This window comes from Vulpes vulpes, chromosome 6 (assembly GCF_048418805.1).
Source record: "Vulpes vulpes isolate BD-2025 chromosome 6, VulVul3, whole genome shotgun sequence".
NCBI classification, from domain to species: domain Eukaryota; kingdom Metazoa; phylum Chordata; class Mammalia; order Carnivora; family Canidae; genus Vulpes; species Vulpes vulpes.
The window spans coordinates 88387619-88406624 of NC_132785.1; the positions used below are offsets into that span (position 1 = coordinate 88387619).

The window sequence follows — 19006 nt, forward strand, 5'->3', positions numbered from 1 at the left end:
GATGCTTCCTGAAAGAATAAAATACAAGCACGTTTCTTCAACCTGAACAGAGAATTACTGCTCTAATTTAAGAAGTTAAATGCTGAGGCAGAAGCACAGACCCAGATCCAGCATCCTGAATCCTTTTGTTTCTTGGAACCAAGTTAGCTTAGGTCGTGAACCACGGAGGGCTGGCTGTGCCTCTGGAACTGCTAGCAACACGGGATCTATTGTGATGTGTTGTGTGACTCAAGGAGAACAATTAATTGAAAGATGTTTCCAGTGATTATTTTCTAATGCCTTGGAGATCTGTTTATTTGTTTTGCAAAAATTTCATCAGCTCTAGTTGCTACTTAAGATAGATGAGCCCAGGAGAGCAAATCTTCACTTGCCACTGATTTTCTTCGAACTACAAAAAACAGAAAATGTGCTCAGGAAAGAAGCTGGGGGAAGCTGATGGGCTATTTTCCTCTTTGCTGCTTCCCATTCACCCCTAGTCTTTACATTTCTGGATGGTGTTAAAGACACCCCCATGAGTGGCCTGATAAGCTAATTCATTCTTTCCACAGTACAGGGCATCGCCTACCTTTTGGGGACTAGTGTAGGCCTGGGCATAAAGCCCTGCTCTTGTGGAGCTCACAATTAATTTTCAACTGTAATTCAAAAAAGAGAGTGACGCACTTCCCCTCTCCACCAAATCTACCAGTAAGCATTGCTTCCTTCTCCTTTTTCTCCCACTTTTCAGTCCTGTGCTAGACAGGGTGCAGTATAAGAGAAGCACTGCATGCCACGTGGTTCTTTTCGGTGGGAAGACAAGACTAATAGTGGGAAAACCACCAGAGAGCAATTAAGGGTCAAACCAAGGCCCGATTATAATGAGTGGGAAGGGCAAAAAGAGAGGAAAAGTCCCTGTGGGAAGATCTGGGTAGAGAGGCTTCAACAAAGAAGAAATCCTTGAGTGGATGTGAAGGAAGGGGAGGATTTGGTTGGGAGGGAGGAAGGGAGGAGAAGGTACATGTTAAGTTAGGTGCCTGCTGATCAGTACATGTTGGCCAAATGAGTGGGTACAGAGGATGGATGTGTGGCTTGTCTCATTATTTGGAATAGCTGTCTTGCCAGATGGGGTTAGAGTTGGGCTTCCCATAGCTGGTGCTTCTGAGCATGAACGTGAATGATTTGCCCTGTAGCCACTCAGGTTCCAAGGTAAGAATGATCCAGTTAGGTTCCGTGGCCCCTGTGGAATGCTGTGCAGTTACAGCCACAGCTGATCAAAGGGCAGGCGAAAGAACACCAGAGCATCAAGGTGTCTGTTTGATGTGGTTGGCCGTTGGCAGGGATTGGGCTGAAATTGCATCCTCCACTCGAATAAGGTCTATTAGCCACTGGTGACTTTTGATCCCCTACTGATCCAGGAGAAGTCAAATTGACAAGCCCTAGTTAAAAGAAGCTGCTGTGCATTATTGATGCAACGAGGGATCTGGTCACTCTGTTCTCTTCCCGCAGTGCTTCCCACAGAAGTGCCTTGAGCTATTTGAGAGAAGGGTCCTATATGAATTATTCTTTAAAAACAGAAACATATTTCCCTCTACCGCCTCTGCTTCCCCAGCACCCTGCTACCTTCAAAAGATAACTTAGTGGGAGGTTAACAGGCGGGGTAGCGTGAGTTCAGAGTCAGGAGGAAGAAAGCCCATGCCAGCCAACTGGAAGGAAGCATAAGAATCCAGACTATGTTTAGTTCTGCCCATTTGGGCTTGATCTGGGGCTCAAAGTGGCTTCTCTAAGTTTTGGTTTCTTATCTCTAAAATCAGAGCAACAGTGTCCTCTCCTTCCTAGCACCTTCATGGAGGCTATTTAAAAGTATTATGAAAAAATCATTTATATTATTTCCTTGCTAATTTTATGTGTAGGCAGTTACCTATGTCTGATGTACTTGGAGAGCACCCCTCACCCTTTCCCCATGTTTCTTTTCCATTCCCAGCAGAATTGCTAGAGATTCATTATCTTCTTCTCCCTTCATGCCTTTTTCAAATGTATAAGCACTCTGAGTTTTTAGTTATTAACACTTTTGGGAGGATTTTTCTTAGAGGTCTCTCTTTCATGACTTTAGAGTCAGAAGCCTCCTGAGAATACAGAACAGGAAGGAAGAAGAACGTGGGAGGAAGAAGGGACCGTGAGGAAGGCCAAAGCTGCAGAAGGGGAGAAGGGTGACCCTGAAACAACTTTCTGAATTGTTGCCAGAAGCTGTTGCCAGGGCTGAATTTTGCCAGAAGCCAGTCTTGTTCTCGGGGTTCATGTTTGCCTGCATGGATGGCAAGTTGCACTTACCAGGACCGTGACAGCTCACTAGAGATCTGCCTAGAACTCTGGGGTCACACTGACCTGGGTACACACGACTCTGCCATTCATTGGCTCTGTGGCATGGGGCAGGTTACTTAAACTTCTCCGTCTCCTCCTTTGCAAAGTACAGCCATCTTCTAAAATGCTCTGGTCTAGCAGAAATCAGGGCAGGGGAGACAGTTCATGCAAAATGCTCTCCAGTCCCACAAACTAATGATCTGATTATACAGAGCAGTCTTCACGCTGACAGTTCAAAACAAGGGAAGGGATTTATTTAATGGAGGATGTGGACAAAAACTGGAAGCAGGAAGTGTTGACACTGACTTCCTGTGTTCCTCATTTCTCAAAGGTAGGAGATGTTCAACTCTCAGAGATGTGGCATAGAGACAGAAGTGGCATCAGTGACCCCTCACGGACAAGTCATAACTTGTCTTCCGATGGCTCCTGGTCTGGGTGGTTTGTGTCCCAGGGAATAAATAGTAGAATAAACAAGATGTGCATGGCCTGCTGCGTCCCATTCCCTGACCAGGCCCTAGCCCTGCTGTAGCGACAATCTCCTGGTACGACCTTGTTCCCAACCCTGCTCCCCACAGTCTCTCTTACCAGAAATGTTGCATCAGAAGTGGACTTTTTTCTTTCATTGGCTCGTTTCTTGCTAAGACCCAGCCAGAGGAGTGGGGATCTGATGGTTTTTCACTCACTGCTTTTGACAAATTAATAGTACATACAGCACTAAATTGTGATGTGATTAAAATCTGTGGCAACTGTTAAATAGTCTGAATCCCGGCAGCCTGGGTGGCTCAGCAGTTTACCACTTGCCTTTGGCCCAGGGCATGATCCCGGAGACCCGGGATCGAGTCCTGTGTCGGGCTCCCTGCATGGAGCCTGCTTCTCCCTCTGCCTGTGTCTCTGCCTCTCTCTCTCTCTGGATCTCTCATGAATAAATAAATAAAACCTTTAAAAAAATAGTCTGAATCCTGTTTCCTGATGACTTTGGGGTCCAGCCTTGGTCTTGTGTGGGTATGCACTGAGGGAACAGGCCTGACTCCTGTTCTGTCCTACCTGGGCTTGACATACCCAGGCTTTCCTCTCCTGTTCCCCCCTTAGTGTGCAATCCTGATCTGTCCTAATCGCGTACAATTCTATAAAGGGTGTTGCTTAAGTGCCAAGTTACCTTTAATTCCCAGTGTTAGTCTCTGAAATTTTATTTGGATGCTAAGAGAAAGAACAAATGACAAAACTTGGACTGATTTGCCTTGTTTCACTCTATCTTGCAGATCTTTTCCACATTCCTGTTCAACGCTTGGAAGAAAAATTGCCTCTCTGTATCACAGCTTTGCCAGTAAACCATTAAAAGAACACATTTTTCCACCTCTGATGAACATGCTAATATTTTTAAATTTTTGTAAGTATATATCTTTCGTGAATTTGCCCATAAATATTTTCCCAAAGAAAGAACTCACTGCCCTTAAAGTTGCCTAAGTGACAATAAAAAAGGCATGTCAGCTATAAAATTGTGGCTAGACTTCAGTGGTCTGAAACCTATTTAACAGTGGCTTTGGGGGCTCGTTCGAATCCCTGCAGACTGTGAGGGATGAATAGACCAACATGACCTTGTGGGTGGGGTTTCACTGCTTGGTGTATTCTCTACCCTTTTGCTTTTTCTTTTTAGCTATATCCCTTGAAAGAGAGAAAATGAGGATTTGGGGGTGGGGAGAAGCTGATGTGAGGATTCTGTTTTCCCACATTTTTTCTACTGAGGGCTGTTAGTCAATGTATCACGCAGTCCTAGCACACAGGTAATGCTTTCACCTGCTTGTCCCCAGGGGTTTGTTGATTCTGGACATTTCATGGTTTATGGCTAATGATTAGGTTTTATTTAGTGGAAAAAGTAACACTTGACGTAGGTAGCAGAATAGTCATTACTTTCTTCTGTACCCTCTTACCTTTTTAGGGGAATGGTCTCCTTTGTTTTTGGTGTGAGACAAGGATAAGGACTGAATAAAACTCTATGATGGTCTGTCACACTGGTGCTATTTTAAAATCGAGCTTTAGGGGGTTTTGTTGTTTTGTTTTTGTTTTGGCAACTTCCCTGTGGCCTAACCCTAGTTTATAAAATAAAATACTTTGCTAGGAATTTAATGTAGTAGCTTGGAACTTAGAAACCATGGTAACCATGAGACTACTTTTTTTTTTTTTAAAGATTTTATTTATTTATTTGGAGTTGGAGTTTTTCTTTTTTTTTAATTTATTTATTTGAGAGAAACAGAGAGAAGGAGAGAGCATAAGCAGGGGCAACTACAGAGGGAGTGGGAGAAGCAGGTTCCCTGCCAAGTAGGAAGCCTGATGTGGGGCTTGATCCCAAGACCCTGGGGATAATGGGATCATGACCTGAGCCGAAGGCAGATGCTTAGCCGACTGAGCCACCCAGGTGCCTCTACTTTTTTTGATTGTGAATAAAAAACATGGAATTTGATTCTGGGAGTTGATAATGAATTCTACTTTCTAGTCAAAGCACCATTCCTCGTGGATTTAAAGAAACCAGAGTTAAAGATTCCTCATACCGTGAACTTCTATATCAGAGTTGAACCTGGGGTGATTCTGGGAATCTGGTGAGTGCACTGATGGATACTGGGTTGCTTGATCCACATAGATTTCATATTATAAGGGCAAGGATGAGCAGTGCTGTGTTAGCTGCCTGTGGAGAGGTTGGGGTTTCTTGGAGTCACCTGGAAGCTGTTTCATATACCTTCCCTTTGTAATATTTGACTTGCTTGAAATTGCTTTTCAGTAATTTTACCTTGGAGTGTGAAGTCTTTTGGGTGTGGCCCTGTGCTTTGGGTCTTTTACCAGGCCTGACAGAACTGGCCCTGCCCCAGTCTTCTGCACACCTGGCACACCAAGCCACACATTTAGAGGATATGCTCTGTCTGAAACACTTCTATGTCTCTGCTCCCTCCTTTCTTTTTCTTTTTTTTGAAATCATTTCTTCTTTTTTTATTTTTTATTTATTTATTTTTTTAAAAATTTTTTTTTTATTTTTTATTTATGATAGTCACAGAGAGATAGAGAGAGGCAGAGACACAGGCAGAGGGAGAAGCAGGCTCCATGCACCGGGAGCCCGACGTGGGATTCGATCCCGGGTCTCCAGGATCGCGCCCTGGGCCAAAGGCAGGCGCCAAACCGCTGCGCCACCCAGGGATCCCCCATTTCTTCTTTTTTTAAAGATTTTATTTATTTATTCATGAGAGACACAGAGAGAGAGGGGCAGAGACACAGGCAGAGGGAGAAGCAGGCTCCATGCAGGGAGCCCGACGTGGGACTCGATCCTGGGTCTCCAGGATCACACCCTGGGCTGCAGGCGGCGCTAAACCGCTGTGCCACCGGGGCTGCCCTCTCTCTGACTTTAAACATGCAATCATATAATGTTTAGGAACCAATATGAGTTCACATAACTTCTTCCTAATCCGCACAGTATATAGTTCAGTTAATAGTGTTGGAATTTTTTTTTTAAGTTGGAGTTTTTTTAATTTAATTTTATTTATTTATTCATGAGAGAGAGAGAGAGAGAGAGAGAGGGAGAGAGAGAGGCAGAGAAATAGTGTTGGAATTTGAAAATCTTTTTATTCTTTGCTCTTGCATTGGCTTATCTAATTGGCAGTGGTGCCAGTCCTCTCAGTACAGAGGCCTGGGAGTTTGATGTCAGACTTCTGCCCCTAAACGGTTGAGAATACTGAAGACTTTTTATTATGTGGCCAGTTCCCCAAGTCCTCTTGTGACATGTCATATGGCAGTGTTTGTACCTTTAGAGTTCACTCAGTGTTTTAACAAGATGGTGGAACTAGAGCATGGGCATGTGTTTAAAACCACAAAGTCCCTGGTTTCTTGAGCAGAATAGCTTCGTTTTATATTAAAGTTCTTCTTTTCGTATCTAAACTGGTCTCCCTTTAAATTCTTCCAACTTGTTTCTTCAGTCAAACCAGTAACAGGTGGCACATACTAATTGTCTTTGACTTGTTTCCACCCAATGGATTGCATTTCAACAGACTGTACCTAAGAACTGCAGTCTTAGAAGATTAGTAGATGTAGGAGTCAGAAGAACCAAAGCAGTAAATGGTTAAAATGGGTTGTTTCTGCACATGAGGGAGGTGGAGTAGAGAAGTAGTCGTTGTCACTGTAAGAGGTTTGTGATATTATATTTTAATTTTTACTCTGTGCACCTATTAGATAGAAATTTATATTTGTAAACATGTAATGTATATTTATACATACATAAACCTATAAATCTATATCTTTCATTGACATAAGGGGCGTTTCAGATTTTGGCAAAGAAAGCGAGTTCTTTCTGTAGATGTTTGTTAAAATATTTTCTTGCTCTTTAGGCACACAGTTCCCAGCTGCCGGGGGAAAGATGCTAAGGGGAAGGACTGTGGCTGGTACGAAGCAGCCCTTCATGATGGCAATCCAATTATTGTTTATCTTCACGGCAGCGCGGAACACAGGTCAGTGCCTTTGCTTGGATTTTTTTTTTTTTTTTTTTTTAAAGAGAGAGGAAGTATTTCAGCCCTGTGTGGAAATGAAACGCAGAGCTCCATTTTCAACTCTGTAAGCTATGCCTCCATGTATTTTCTTCCTTTGTTGAAATTTGAAGGTGTGCTGGCAATAGGCTTCTTTAAAAAAAAAAACTATATATTCTGCATGCAGACTAATGTAGATCTTTAACTAAAAGGGGGACTAACTTCCAAAATTTGGATATTGATTTCAAAGAAGTCATATCTTTAGGATATTTATTCCCAAGGAGTGTCTGAAATGATGAACTGAGCCTGTGGATGACTGGAAAGGGAAGAGGCATGAGATAGGGGAAAAGGAAGAGCAATTTCCTTATTGATGGTCTTCTCACAGAACTACATGGAGATTCCTTGGTTTAGCATGAATCCTATTAATCAAATATATGGATTCTCTATGAGAGATCATCTGGAATTCTGACCATCGGTACTGGGGACCATCGGACTGTTTCTGGTCTAGAATACTGATGCCGCAGCCACTCTCTGTTCTTCCAACCTTGCTTTGTAACAAAGAATGCCTCCCTGAAGTCCTGCTCCCCTTTGATGTGCTGCCAGAGCCTCCAGTGGGCCTGTCATTATGGTGGGTGATGATTATCAGCTGTGACTGGATAGCTTGCGGTGGGGGAGGGGCGATGAGCCTCCGAGAGCCACAGACCGAGCTCTGTCTCTGGAGGGACATTGCAAACTAAGTGATGAGCTCGGGAATCTGCCCCTTGGCTCCCTTTCCTACGTCTCTTTTCTTCACTGTCTTTTTCTGTCTTGATGGCTTTCTCAAGACTTGCCTTGGCACTAGGCAAAGGTGCCCATTTTAGAGCGACATTTACAGAGACTCCCCATGAAATTCAACATTTTTCAACACTGTTGAACATTGTTCTGATTGTGCAAACTTGGGCATGGTGTACGATGTGTGTATGTATTTAAAGGATCATTTGGCTCACCCATTCATGTCTGTCCCTCTTTGTGAATCTGCTATTATCCCAGATTTACTGCTCTGGGGTTAGCCCCAGCTTCCTCCTGTCCTCTGCCAGAAGTCTCAGCTTGCTATCTGTAGTACTGAGCCAAAAGGAGGCCAAATGGGAAGTAATAGGAACCTTGTTGAAAACAGTGGTTCTAGACTTGGGACCCAGAGAAACCTGGAGGTCCATGAACTTCTTCCCCAAAATTGTGCTGAAAATTTCAGGTATGGATATATATTTCTGGAAATGAATCCATAGCTCCATGACCCACTACAGTTTAAGACACTTGGCTCTAAATCAAAATTCAAATGGTTTTTAAAAGAATCCTCTGTATTTTGAATCATTCTTGTCTCTCTTTTATTAGTGTGGTTAATAGAGGGTAGATGGTATGGTTATTTTGGGAAAAAGCATTTCTTATACCTCCAGAGCCGCAAGTCTCCTTCATTTCATCTTGTACTTAATGGCAGAGTGAACAGGGTACAGGCAGATTTCAGTTTAGTGAACATGACTGTATCATCCTTTGTTCTGAAAAGCCACTTTCTGGAACTGATTTTCCTTCAGCTTCTAAAAGTTTTCTTAGAGATAAGTTTTGCTGTGTAGCAGGGAAAGGAGATGGATTGTCAGTAATTCATTACATCTTCTGTTGAGAAGCACTAGCCATCTGGGCATCCAGTGCTCACGCAGAGGAACACAACAGCAGTGGGGAGCCATCCATCATTCACCCTGACACATCCAAGTGGGCTATGACACCAAAAAACCATTTTCCTTTCTCCTAGTTATTTATTTCTCTAACCTGAAAAAGAAAGGCATGAGATCTGATGCCAGAGGCATGATAGTGATTTTTATTGGATTTGTCATTGTAATTCCTAATTCTTGCTCTTTTTTTTTTTTTTTTTTAACTTCCACTACAGGGCAGCTCCTCACAGACTTGAGCTAGTCAAGGTATGTCTGAAGGGGCTTCAAGGTACCAATTTTACGTCTCTGCTTTTTCTCTTATGGGCTATAGCCGTAGGTCTTCCTCAGCCCTCAGCACGGGCATCCACTGAGAGCTCCGGAAGGTGGGTTTGGTGTCTGGGACTCAAAGTCCCACACATGGATTTCTCTTCCTGCAGTGGCCACAGGGGATCAAAACAGAAGTGAACATCTCTGACTCCCAAAACACTTTCATGAATATATTGCCTTCATCACCGTATAAAGTTGAAGATCCCTTTTATCCGCTTTTTCTGAGGCCTGGGAGAAGGGTGGAGAGAGTATATTAAATGTGAAAATTGGGGATCCCTGGGTGGCTCAGTGGCTTAGCACCTGCCTTTGGCCCAGGGTGTGATCCTGAAGTCTCGGGATCGAGTCCCACGTCGGGCTCCCTGCATGGAGCCTGCGTCTCCCTCTGCCTGTGTCTTTGCCTCTCTCTCTCTGTGTGTCTCTCATGAATAGATAAATAAAATCTTAAACAAAAAAAAAATCTTAAAAAAAAAAGTGAAAATTACTCCTGTGAGAAACAACCTTTTTTCTGTAGTAGAGGATAAATACATAGAATGTATGCTTTTAAAAGTCATTCAGGCTCTGGCTTCTGCCCCACAGGAAGTTTTGCAAGTGGGATGGTGGCAACACCGCTCTTCTCACCAGCCTGTTCCCCAACTGTAGCTTGTTGGGGTGGCCCCTGCATTTCCAAGTGTGAGGGAGACATGGCCATAGCTGACTCACAGCGGGTAGGGCAGCTGTCTGTTTATCTTCTCCCATATCCCAATTGGGTAATCTTTCCCTCAGGTGACCAGGCTTGTCCAATTTTTGACCAAAGGACCTGCTATCTCTTCCCACTCACCAGCTCCCACCTGAGAGCCGGTTCCTAGTGTAACAGCATTAGTGGGGCCTGGCCTCCCAGGCCCAGTATGGCCAGCACCTCCTTCATCCCCCTTCCCTTATTCAGAGAAGGAAGCTCCTCTGCTGTCTACTCCTCCCTTTCTTCACTGGCTTCTCAGAGCTCTTGGGTGGTGGGCTGGATGCAGTTCTGCCTGGGATGATCATGTCTATTAATTTTTAGGTTTGCTTTCCACCCTGCACCTCACTTTCTGTACTTCGTACATGGAATGGTGGTGAAGGTGATGTCCATGAGAACATATGTTTTTTCTTTCCTTTCCCACTCTCAGCAAAGCTGAATTATATATCCCCTGCGTGCACAGAAGGGAAGAGAGTTGTAGGTGTAGGTGTGAAAAGTGGCCAGGTCACCCTTGTGGTAACTGGGATGGGAGGGAGGGTGTGATAAGACTTCCTCCAGGCAGATTTTGGATTCCTTGTGCCATAGTCATCATCTCCTAGCCTGACCAGTCTTTGCTAGCCCTTGGTTCTCTTCTTTAGATGAGTGATTTCTTTCTTTTTTTTTTTTTTAGTGATTTCCTTTAAAAATCGAATCTTTACTATTAAGTTGTCCTTCTTCCTTTCTTTCCTTCCTTCCTCCACTTTCTCTCTCTCATTCATTTCATTCATTCATCACATCAGTCATCCAATACAGCTGTTTTCGTTAATTCGGAATCTCACCTAATAGTCTTTATCTCTTTATATAAAGTTTTTAATGTTACTATGATTAGATCTGTATGTAATTTCATGTTGTTGCTCTTTACCTAACATTACATTATAAACATTCTTCCATGTTTTCCCTAGTTATTATAATTACCTAATTTAAAAGGTGATCATTCTCCATTCTATTTGTAGACTATTGCTTATTAACTATTCCACTGTTGTTAGATTAAAATTTTTCCCCTTAAAAATCATTTAAATAGCGTTGCTAGAGAAAACTTTAAGCATTTAGTTTATTCTTTTTTTTTTGAATTTTTTTTTTTTTTTAGAGATAAATTCTTAGGAGTGAGTTCTGTTCTTGAGTTGTTTCATCAAGTGGCCATATTGTCTACAGTATCACAGACAATGCATGAACATTGCCACTTCCTGGGATGCTTACATGCTCTGTGTCTTGGATAACTATTTTGGAGGCTGTGTAGCTGAGATAGACATTAAAAAGTCTCATTTCTTTCCTCATTATTGGGTGAAAATATATTTAAGGATTCCTAGTGAGACTCAGCCACCCACATCTGTGCTGTGGTAGGGGCGGCACAGTGTTCAGACATAACAGACCCAGGAGTGAATCTTTGTTCTGCCTCTAGCCATTTGGGGGACCACAAGCAAGTTACTCAAATCCTCAAGACTCAATTTCTTTACCTATAAAATGGGGATATTACCTACCTTTAGGCACTGTTGTGAGGATTAAGTCAAGTTTTAAAAGCATATGCACAGCAAATTTTTGTTCCCTTTTCTCTCTCTTCTATCATTGTAATTCACTTCATTTAAAATTATGTTTTTATGTTCCTTCCTCATTTATCCACACGAGATGTGGCAGTGGTTTCATATAATTGAGTGATCTCTTTATTTTTGATTGATATTAACTCTTTATCTGTTCATATTTAATAGAAGTATCTTCCCATTATTTATCTTTAATACAACTCTGTGTAGACTTTCTGTTCTGAAGGGAATTCCTAAAATGGACATTTACTTTGTACCAAGATACTTCAATACTTTCATCTCATGTAATCGTCCAACAGTTCTGAAGGTAGTAGCTACCATTGCTCTTCATTTTTCAGAATACTGCTCACACATTCAGATGTTAAGTGGCTGGCTCAAGGTCACACTGAGGGTAAGGGGTGGAGCCAGGGCTTTGCCAGGCTGTCTGAGCCTGCTCTGCTGCCGCCTCCTTTCTTTCTCCTTGTGTCTGACCTTTTCATGTTCCAAGGCAAACAGCAGATTTCATCTATTCTCTGGCTAGGAAACCATCACAATGAGGATTATGGAAGTATTGAGGAGGTTAAACCACTTTTTCTAATTAAAATGATAATAGCTCCTTTGCCATCCAGGTGCTGAGTGATGGTGGCTTTCATGTCCTGTCTGTGGACTACAGAGGTATGTGTTAAGGATGGCATATAAAGATTTTTCAGTAAGCAGGAGAACTTTGGGTGGCCCTCATTTTGGAGGTAGTGAAACTCTGCTTGCCTTTCCTTGTTACTAGGGTTTGGGGACTCCACGGGTGAGCCCACAGAGGAGGGGCTGACTTCAGATGCCGTCTGTGTCTATGAGTGGACCAAAGCAAGAAGTGGCACCACACCTGTGTGTCTCTGGGGCCACTCTCTTGGTACAGGGTAAGTGGGGTCTGAAGATGGCTTCTTGGTGGTGGTGGGAGTCCTTGGGGCTTTAGTGTCCTCAAAGGCAGCAGTGAGCAGAGGAGGAAACACTGAGCTAGGGGCCTGGGCTCTGGTTTCTCTCATATCCCACACGTGGCTAGAGACATCGCCATTGCAGTGTGCCTGTTTGTAATACAAGGGAGGGTGTATCTCTGTGGTTGCCTATGACATTGAAGCCCATTCCAGAACTCTCCTTGAGAGTGTTAAAGAGAAGGATTCTTAATTTAGGGCCAGGGGAATCCCTCGAAGTCCTATGCAAAGTTTTATGTCTGTGTTCCTACCAGAGGGTCCAGAGTTTTCATCAGATGCTCATAGGGGATGTTGCATTTTGTACTATTTACTTGACTATAATGTCACTGCTTCACATATGTACTAATTTTCATTGCCTTACAGAGTTGCAACCAATGCTGCAAAAGTACTAGAAGAGAAAGGTACTATAAGATGCCTACATGTATAATATCTTGGCTTGGGGTGGGGAAGTAAAGAGAGCCTACTGACTATTGTGCACACTCTGAACACAGAGATACCTAAAGCACCCTGACCTTAGACAGCCTCTGATAGTGTAATCAACTTTCTTTTCTTCTATTTAATAGAAAACAATAGTTGCTTTTCAAAGCCATGAAATTAAAAATAAATACTCAGGAAGACTTAAAATTCCCTTTGAAAAAGCCCTTACTGGGACACCTGGGTGGCTCAGCTGTTAAGTGTCTGGCTTCAGCCCAGGGCATGATCCTGGAGACACCGGATTGAGTCCCATGTTGGGCTCCCTGCATGGAGCCTGCTTCTCCCTCTGCCTGTGTCTCTGCCTCTCTCTCTCTCTCTCTCTGTGTGTGTGTGTGTGTCTCATGAATAAATAAATAAAATCTTTAAATGAAAAAAAAGAAAAAGCCCTTATTGTGAAGTAAATGTTACTATGGAGTAATTTGGAGTACAGGAGAGGAAAAATTCCCTTATGAAGTAGCAAGCTGGACTTGCTTTCTGCAGCCTCTCTTCCGTGACATTTATATCAGTGTTTCCCTGAGTGTTCTGAGAGCTGTCTCAGAATCCCTGGAGGTGCTTATCATAAACATAGGTTTCCTGGATCCTAGCTGTTTTCATGAATTAGAATTTAGAATTAGAATTTTGGTGAATACGACAAGGTGATTGTGATGTACATTAAAAGTTTGTCATCTCTAAAAAGAAAAAGTTTGTCATCTTTTGCATTATATCATAAACTTGTCAGTACCGGTCAGGTTGAGTTATGTGAACATTTTAAAGCAAGTCACCTGCTATACAGTGCTAATTAATTACGGAAATAAAGCAGGCATTATTTCCTGCTCCTCTAAGCTCTCATAACTCCCCATGCACACTTTCTGCACAGTGTTGATGATGCTGTATTATCTGACCAAAATTCCCACATAAATGAACACTTCACTTCTTGGATAATACAGTAACCTTAGAATTAGAACACTTTAAGTCCATTAACATCCCCAATGTATGAACTCTTGCTATCATATATTTTAATTTTCTCTGTATCACACACTCCATAAAAGATTATTATTCTTATATTATAAAATCAATATTTAGATTTACCCTTTCTTTGCTTTTTATTACTTCTAGCATTTCTGTGCTTCCATTTGGGATTTTTGTTCTGCCTATCTGTGGTAAAGAATTCCCTCAGTTTTAGCCTGAAAATATCTTTATTTTATCTTCTTTTTTTTTAAGATTTTATTTATTTATTCATGAGAGACAGAGAGAGAGAGAGAGAGAGAGAGAGAGAGAGAGAGAGGCAGAGACACAGGCAGAGGGAGAAGCAGGCTCCATGCAGGGAGCCCGAGGTGGGACTCGATACCTGGTCTCCAGGATCACACCCTGGGCTGAAGGTGGTGATAAACTGCTGAGCCACCCGGGCTGCCTCTATCTTCCCTTTTTGAAGGATATTTTCACTGGGCATAGAAATCTTGGTTGGCAGTTATTTTATTTCAACACTTTGAAAACAACATCCATTTTGTTCTGGCTTTCACTGTTCCATTGGGAAGTCAGCTTCCAATCTTCCTGCTGCTCTTTTGAAGATAATGCTTTTTCTTCTGGCTATTTTGAGATTTTTTTTTTTTTTTTTGGTCTCTTTCATCATTTTTACTGTGATTTTCCTAGGTGTGGTTTTCCTAGTACTTATCCTGCATGAAGTTCATAGTGCCATGATGACTGTGGTTTGATAGTCATCCATTTTGGAAAATTGGTCATTATATCTTTAAATCTTATGCCTACCTCATTTTTAATTTTCTCTCCCCCTGGGACTCTAATTATATGTATTTTTTTTAGATCTGTTCCTACATCCTGTATGTCTCCAATGTTCTTTCCTGGGTTTTCCAGACATTTTTCTCTTTGTACTTTAAATATATTTTGAAAAAAAAAATATATTTTGACATATTACACAGTTCACTATGTAATATCAAATTTTATTAAATAGTACAATTTTAACAAATATTTTACTATATTAGTTATTATATTAAAGTGCATACATGATTAATGCCAATATCTAGATCCTTTGTTGATCTATTTCTATTATCTGTTTTTTTGTATTTTTTGGCCTCTACTTTTTGTATGTCTAGTTATTTGTTATTAAACACTAGATACTGTTTATGGAAGTTGTAGAGATAACTTGAGGGGCTAGGGGTAATATTATCTTCTTCCAGACAAAAGTTACTTTTCTCTTGAATGACAGTTAAAATTGGGGGGATATCATCTTAATCCAATCAGAAACTGAGCTGATTTGAAGCTGGACTTCAGTTATTTTTAGTTCACCATTACTCCCAGGGTGTAGTCTTTTGAAGTCACAAAAAGCCTGAGAAATTTGTTAGAGTCCTCTTTCTTGTCAGATTCTGGACTCTAAATTTTGTTCTTTTAGTCCTGTAGGAATGCTCAAAGTTCTGTCTAGTTCTAAGCCTCTAAGAGAGGCCACCACTGTTGCTTTCAAAGTTTCATCTGCTCTGAAGGGAAAAGCAGCTCAAACTCTTGTGGATTTTTTCTTTTGATTATTGACTCTCAAAATCTCACTGATTTTGTAGCCTTCAGATGCCTCCAAGCATATGTATGTATACACAAATATGCATATAGTAGTCCTTCCTTATCCCTGGGGGATATGTTCCCAGACCTATAGTGGATGCCTGAAACCACAGATAATATCAAATGCTATGTATACTGTTTTTCCTATATGTATATAGCTATGATAAAGTTTAATTTATAAATTAGACATAGTAAGGGAATAATAACATACTGAAAATAGAACAATTATAAAAATATAATAAAAGTGATGTGATTGCGGTCCCTTTCTTAAGATACTGTACTATACACACAGTTATTCTTGTGGTGATGTGAGATGATGAGGGAATGATGTAGGAATCGTGATGTAGTGTTAGACTACTGCTGACCTTCTGGCAATATGACAGAAGCAGGATTATTTGCTTCTGGGCTGCTTTTGACTGAAGGTAACTGAAACTGCAGATAAAGGGCAACTCCTGTGTACATATATAAACACATATCCCCATCTGACACACATTTTCTAGTTGTTCTTTGAGGGAGTGCTAGCCAAAACAACCCAGTCAGCCTCTGGTACAGTCTTAATAATGGGCTACAGGACACTCTCCCTTCCTATAGTACTTTGCCTTCTCAATTGTCCAAGTCATGAAAACTTGTGTTTTAGAAGGTAGTGATTTTAACTATCATGAATATAGAAATCTCCTAGGGTGGGGATGCCTGCTAAAAATGCACATTCTCACTCTCCTCATCTCACTCTGAGATTCTGACTGATTCAAGTCTAGTGTGGAGTCTAGGAATTTGCATTATTAACAAGCTTCACAAATAACTTTGGTGTAGGTAGTTCATGTACAAGACCTTGAGGACTCCTTATTTAGGAAAGATAGTATTTAAATATGATAGGGGAGTTATTTCTTTTTTATTGTTTTCAAGGATTCCCAGTTGACGCTATTATCCTAGAGGCTCCATTTACCAACATATGGGTTGCAAGTATCAATTATCCTTTGTTAAAGGTGAGTCTCTGATTCAGAAGATGTAAAAGTGTAGGCTCTTTCCACACACTTATGCTTATTAATCATTTCCTTTTCTTAATATTATATGTTTCTAAGTTATTCTAACCTGATACAGGTTATTAACCAGTTCTTATTGAAGAAGGGCACAATGGCTTTTAGATTTTGTAGTTCTTTTATTTTCTTCTAATAGGTTGAGAGTAGTGGCTTATTAAGAATCACAACTTTTTCCCTCCTTTTCTATTAATTGTACATTTTATCATGTAGTTTTTAAATATACTTGACTTTATTATTCTTCCTTTCTAAAGTGAAAACATGACTCATATATAGTTTTTAGCCCTATGATTATCAGCCATATGTTTTTCATTTTTTAAAGATAAAAGTCTTTAGAGAATTTAAGGAAGCTGCCAAATGGTTTTACACATCATCTCAAGTAGAGAAGACAATCTTTTTAAGAAGAAAAAGTTTAAAGAATTGGGCAACAAAATCTAGTTTTTTATCTGTTGTGTAGATTATCCTAATTTCATAATATCCTCGCATGCCTAATGCTCAACTGCTTATAATCATACTGCTGTACAAATGTTAGCCAGTGAGCCAATGAGCCAGAGAAAAAGAAAGGATTCTCAGAAAGGATACAGGATCCCAAATTTTAAATTATTGATTAATGTTAGAAGGCATTTTAAGGGTACTTTAATCCAACTGCCTACTTTTGGAATCTTTTTTATAATAAATCATAGAACTTTCCAAATTTGTTAAATATTTTGGGAGAAGGTATTTCATTACTTCTGGGGACAGCAGTTCACAGAACCACATAATCTTGAAAATGTCAGTACAATAAATTCCATCTCGATACAGGAATCCTCTGAACAATAGAAAATACCAAATGCTGTGTAACTGGAGATACAATAAAACACTTTCAATTGGTTTTAGACAATTAAATATTCATTTAAAAATAACCACTAATTGAGCATCTATTATATTACTCTCAATTATTACTAATAAATTCACTAACTTGTAGGTATAATTCAGATATAATCTTTCCATATACTTTTCTTTTTTGAAATTCTAATTTTGAAATTTAACATAATAGGAAATATATAATTTAACAAATAGTTATGAACTGAACATCCATGTAACTAACATTTAAGTCCAGAAATTAGCATCATTAGCCCCCCAGAAGTCTCCTGTGTGTCCCTTCCCAATCCAATTAGTCTCGCCTTAGTTGTAATACTTAGACTGAGTTTGTGGTAATCATATCCATGCTTTCCTTTATAGTATTACCATCTATGTGTGCATCTCTAAGCAATATAATTTTGTTTTTGAACTTTATATAATTAGTAGAATTATATAGGATGTATTCTATGTTTTTCAACCAACATCTATTTGTGGGATTTTATCCTAGAAGCATAATTATAGTTTGATCATTTTCATTGCTTTATAGTATTTCATTGTACAAATATACTACAATTTATTGACCTATTGTTTGTGGACATTTGAGTTGCTTTCTGTTTGTGGTAATTAATTATATTGCTATAAAATATCCTTGAATATGTATTCTGCAAACGTGTACACATTTCACTGGAATATGCCCTAGAGTGGAATTGCTGGATACTAAGATATGCATAGGTTAAGCTTCAGTAATTAGAGTGCCACACATTTTTCCAAACTGGCTTTACCACTTTACTCTCCCACCTGTCGTGTATGAGGGTTCTAGTTGCTTCACATCCTTGTTATAATATGGATATCTCACTGTGGTTTTAATTTGTTTTTCCCTTATGACTAATGAAGCTGGGCATTTTTTTCATGTTTATTAGTCATTTAGATATTATCTCTTGTGAGATACTTGTTCATGTCTTTTGCTTATTTTTAAATTCTTTATTTGTAGTTTTTCATAGGATGATTCACCAGAAAACTATTTGTATTGCAAGTATATTCTCTTATTTTGCCTTTTTGTTTCCTTAGTGATAGCTTATGATGAAGAGAGTTTCCTAAATTTAATGTGGACCAGTTTATCAATTATTTTTTATGGTTAATATTTTAAGGAAAAGTATTCTGCTTAATACAACTCTGGGTATCAAAGAAGAAGGTATGAAGATACCCTTCTATGTATCTTATAGAAATTGTTTTACCTTTTACACGTAGAACTATAATCTACGGGTATGGGTTTTTGTATATGTAGGAGATAGAAGTCCATATGGATATCCAGGTGTAATACTAAACAAACCTTCCCTATCAACTCTGCAGTGCCAATGTTTGCATCTATCATGGCTTAATATATATGGATCTGTTGTAGACTCTCTCATTTCTCTCCTTTGTCTGTGTGTCCATTCTCATATGAATACCACATCACCTAATTAGTGTAGCTTTTTGTTTGTTTGTTTTTTGGCTTTTTTTTTGGCTTTTTTTTTGGCTTTTTTTTTTTTTTTTTTGAGGGGAGGAGAGGAGGAGAGAAAGAGTATCCCAAGCAGGCTCCTATCCACCATGGAGACCAATGCAGGTCTCGATCTCATGATCCTGAGATCATGACCTGATTTGAAATCAAGAGTCGGATACTCAACCAACTGAGCCACCCAGGTGCCCTTAATTACTGTAGTTTTATGTTTTTATAACTGGCTATGTAAGTTCTTCAGCGTTGATCTTCTTATTCAAGACTTATCTTGACTATTTTTGATCCTTTGTATTTTGATGTATATTTTGACATATACTTAGCAATTTCTATTAAAAATTTCCCAGGATTTTGATTGGAATTGCATTAAGTCTATATATAATTTGGGGGAATCGATACCTTTCTAATATTGAGTCTTCCAATTTATGAACTTGGTATTTATGTTTATTTTGATAGAGATTTTTCTTAATTTTTGTTTTAGGTCAGCTTCTCCTAGAAGCAGAACCCATAGCAGGGATTTAATGTGCATGATTTATTG

At 40.0% G+C, this 19006-nt stretch overlaps 1 protein-coding gene across 1 annotated transcript in view; it reads left to right on the forward strand.

Annotated features, from left to right (window-relative positions):
- Positions 1–19006, forward strand: part of ABHD12B (abhydrolase domain containing 12B) — a 29466-nt gene that overhangs the window by 2342 nt on the left and 8118 nt on the right. The window contains exons 2-9 of the mRNA XM_072761539.1: positions 3594–3721; positions 4826–4928; positions 6699–6818; positions 8749–8779; positions 11734–11779; positions 11886–12015; positions 12451–12488; positions 16006–16085. Of these exons, the coding sequence (XP_072617640.1) occupies positions 3594–3721; positions 4826–4928; positions 6699–6818; positions 8749–8779; positions 11734–11779; positions 11886–12015; positions 12451–12488; positions 16006–16085 (676 nt within the window). The remainder of the gene's footprint in view (positions 1–3593; positions 3722–4825; positions 4929–6698; positions 6819–8748; positions 8780–11733; positions 11780–11885; positions 12016–12450; positions 12489–16005; positions 16086–19006) is intronic.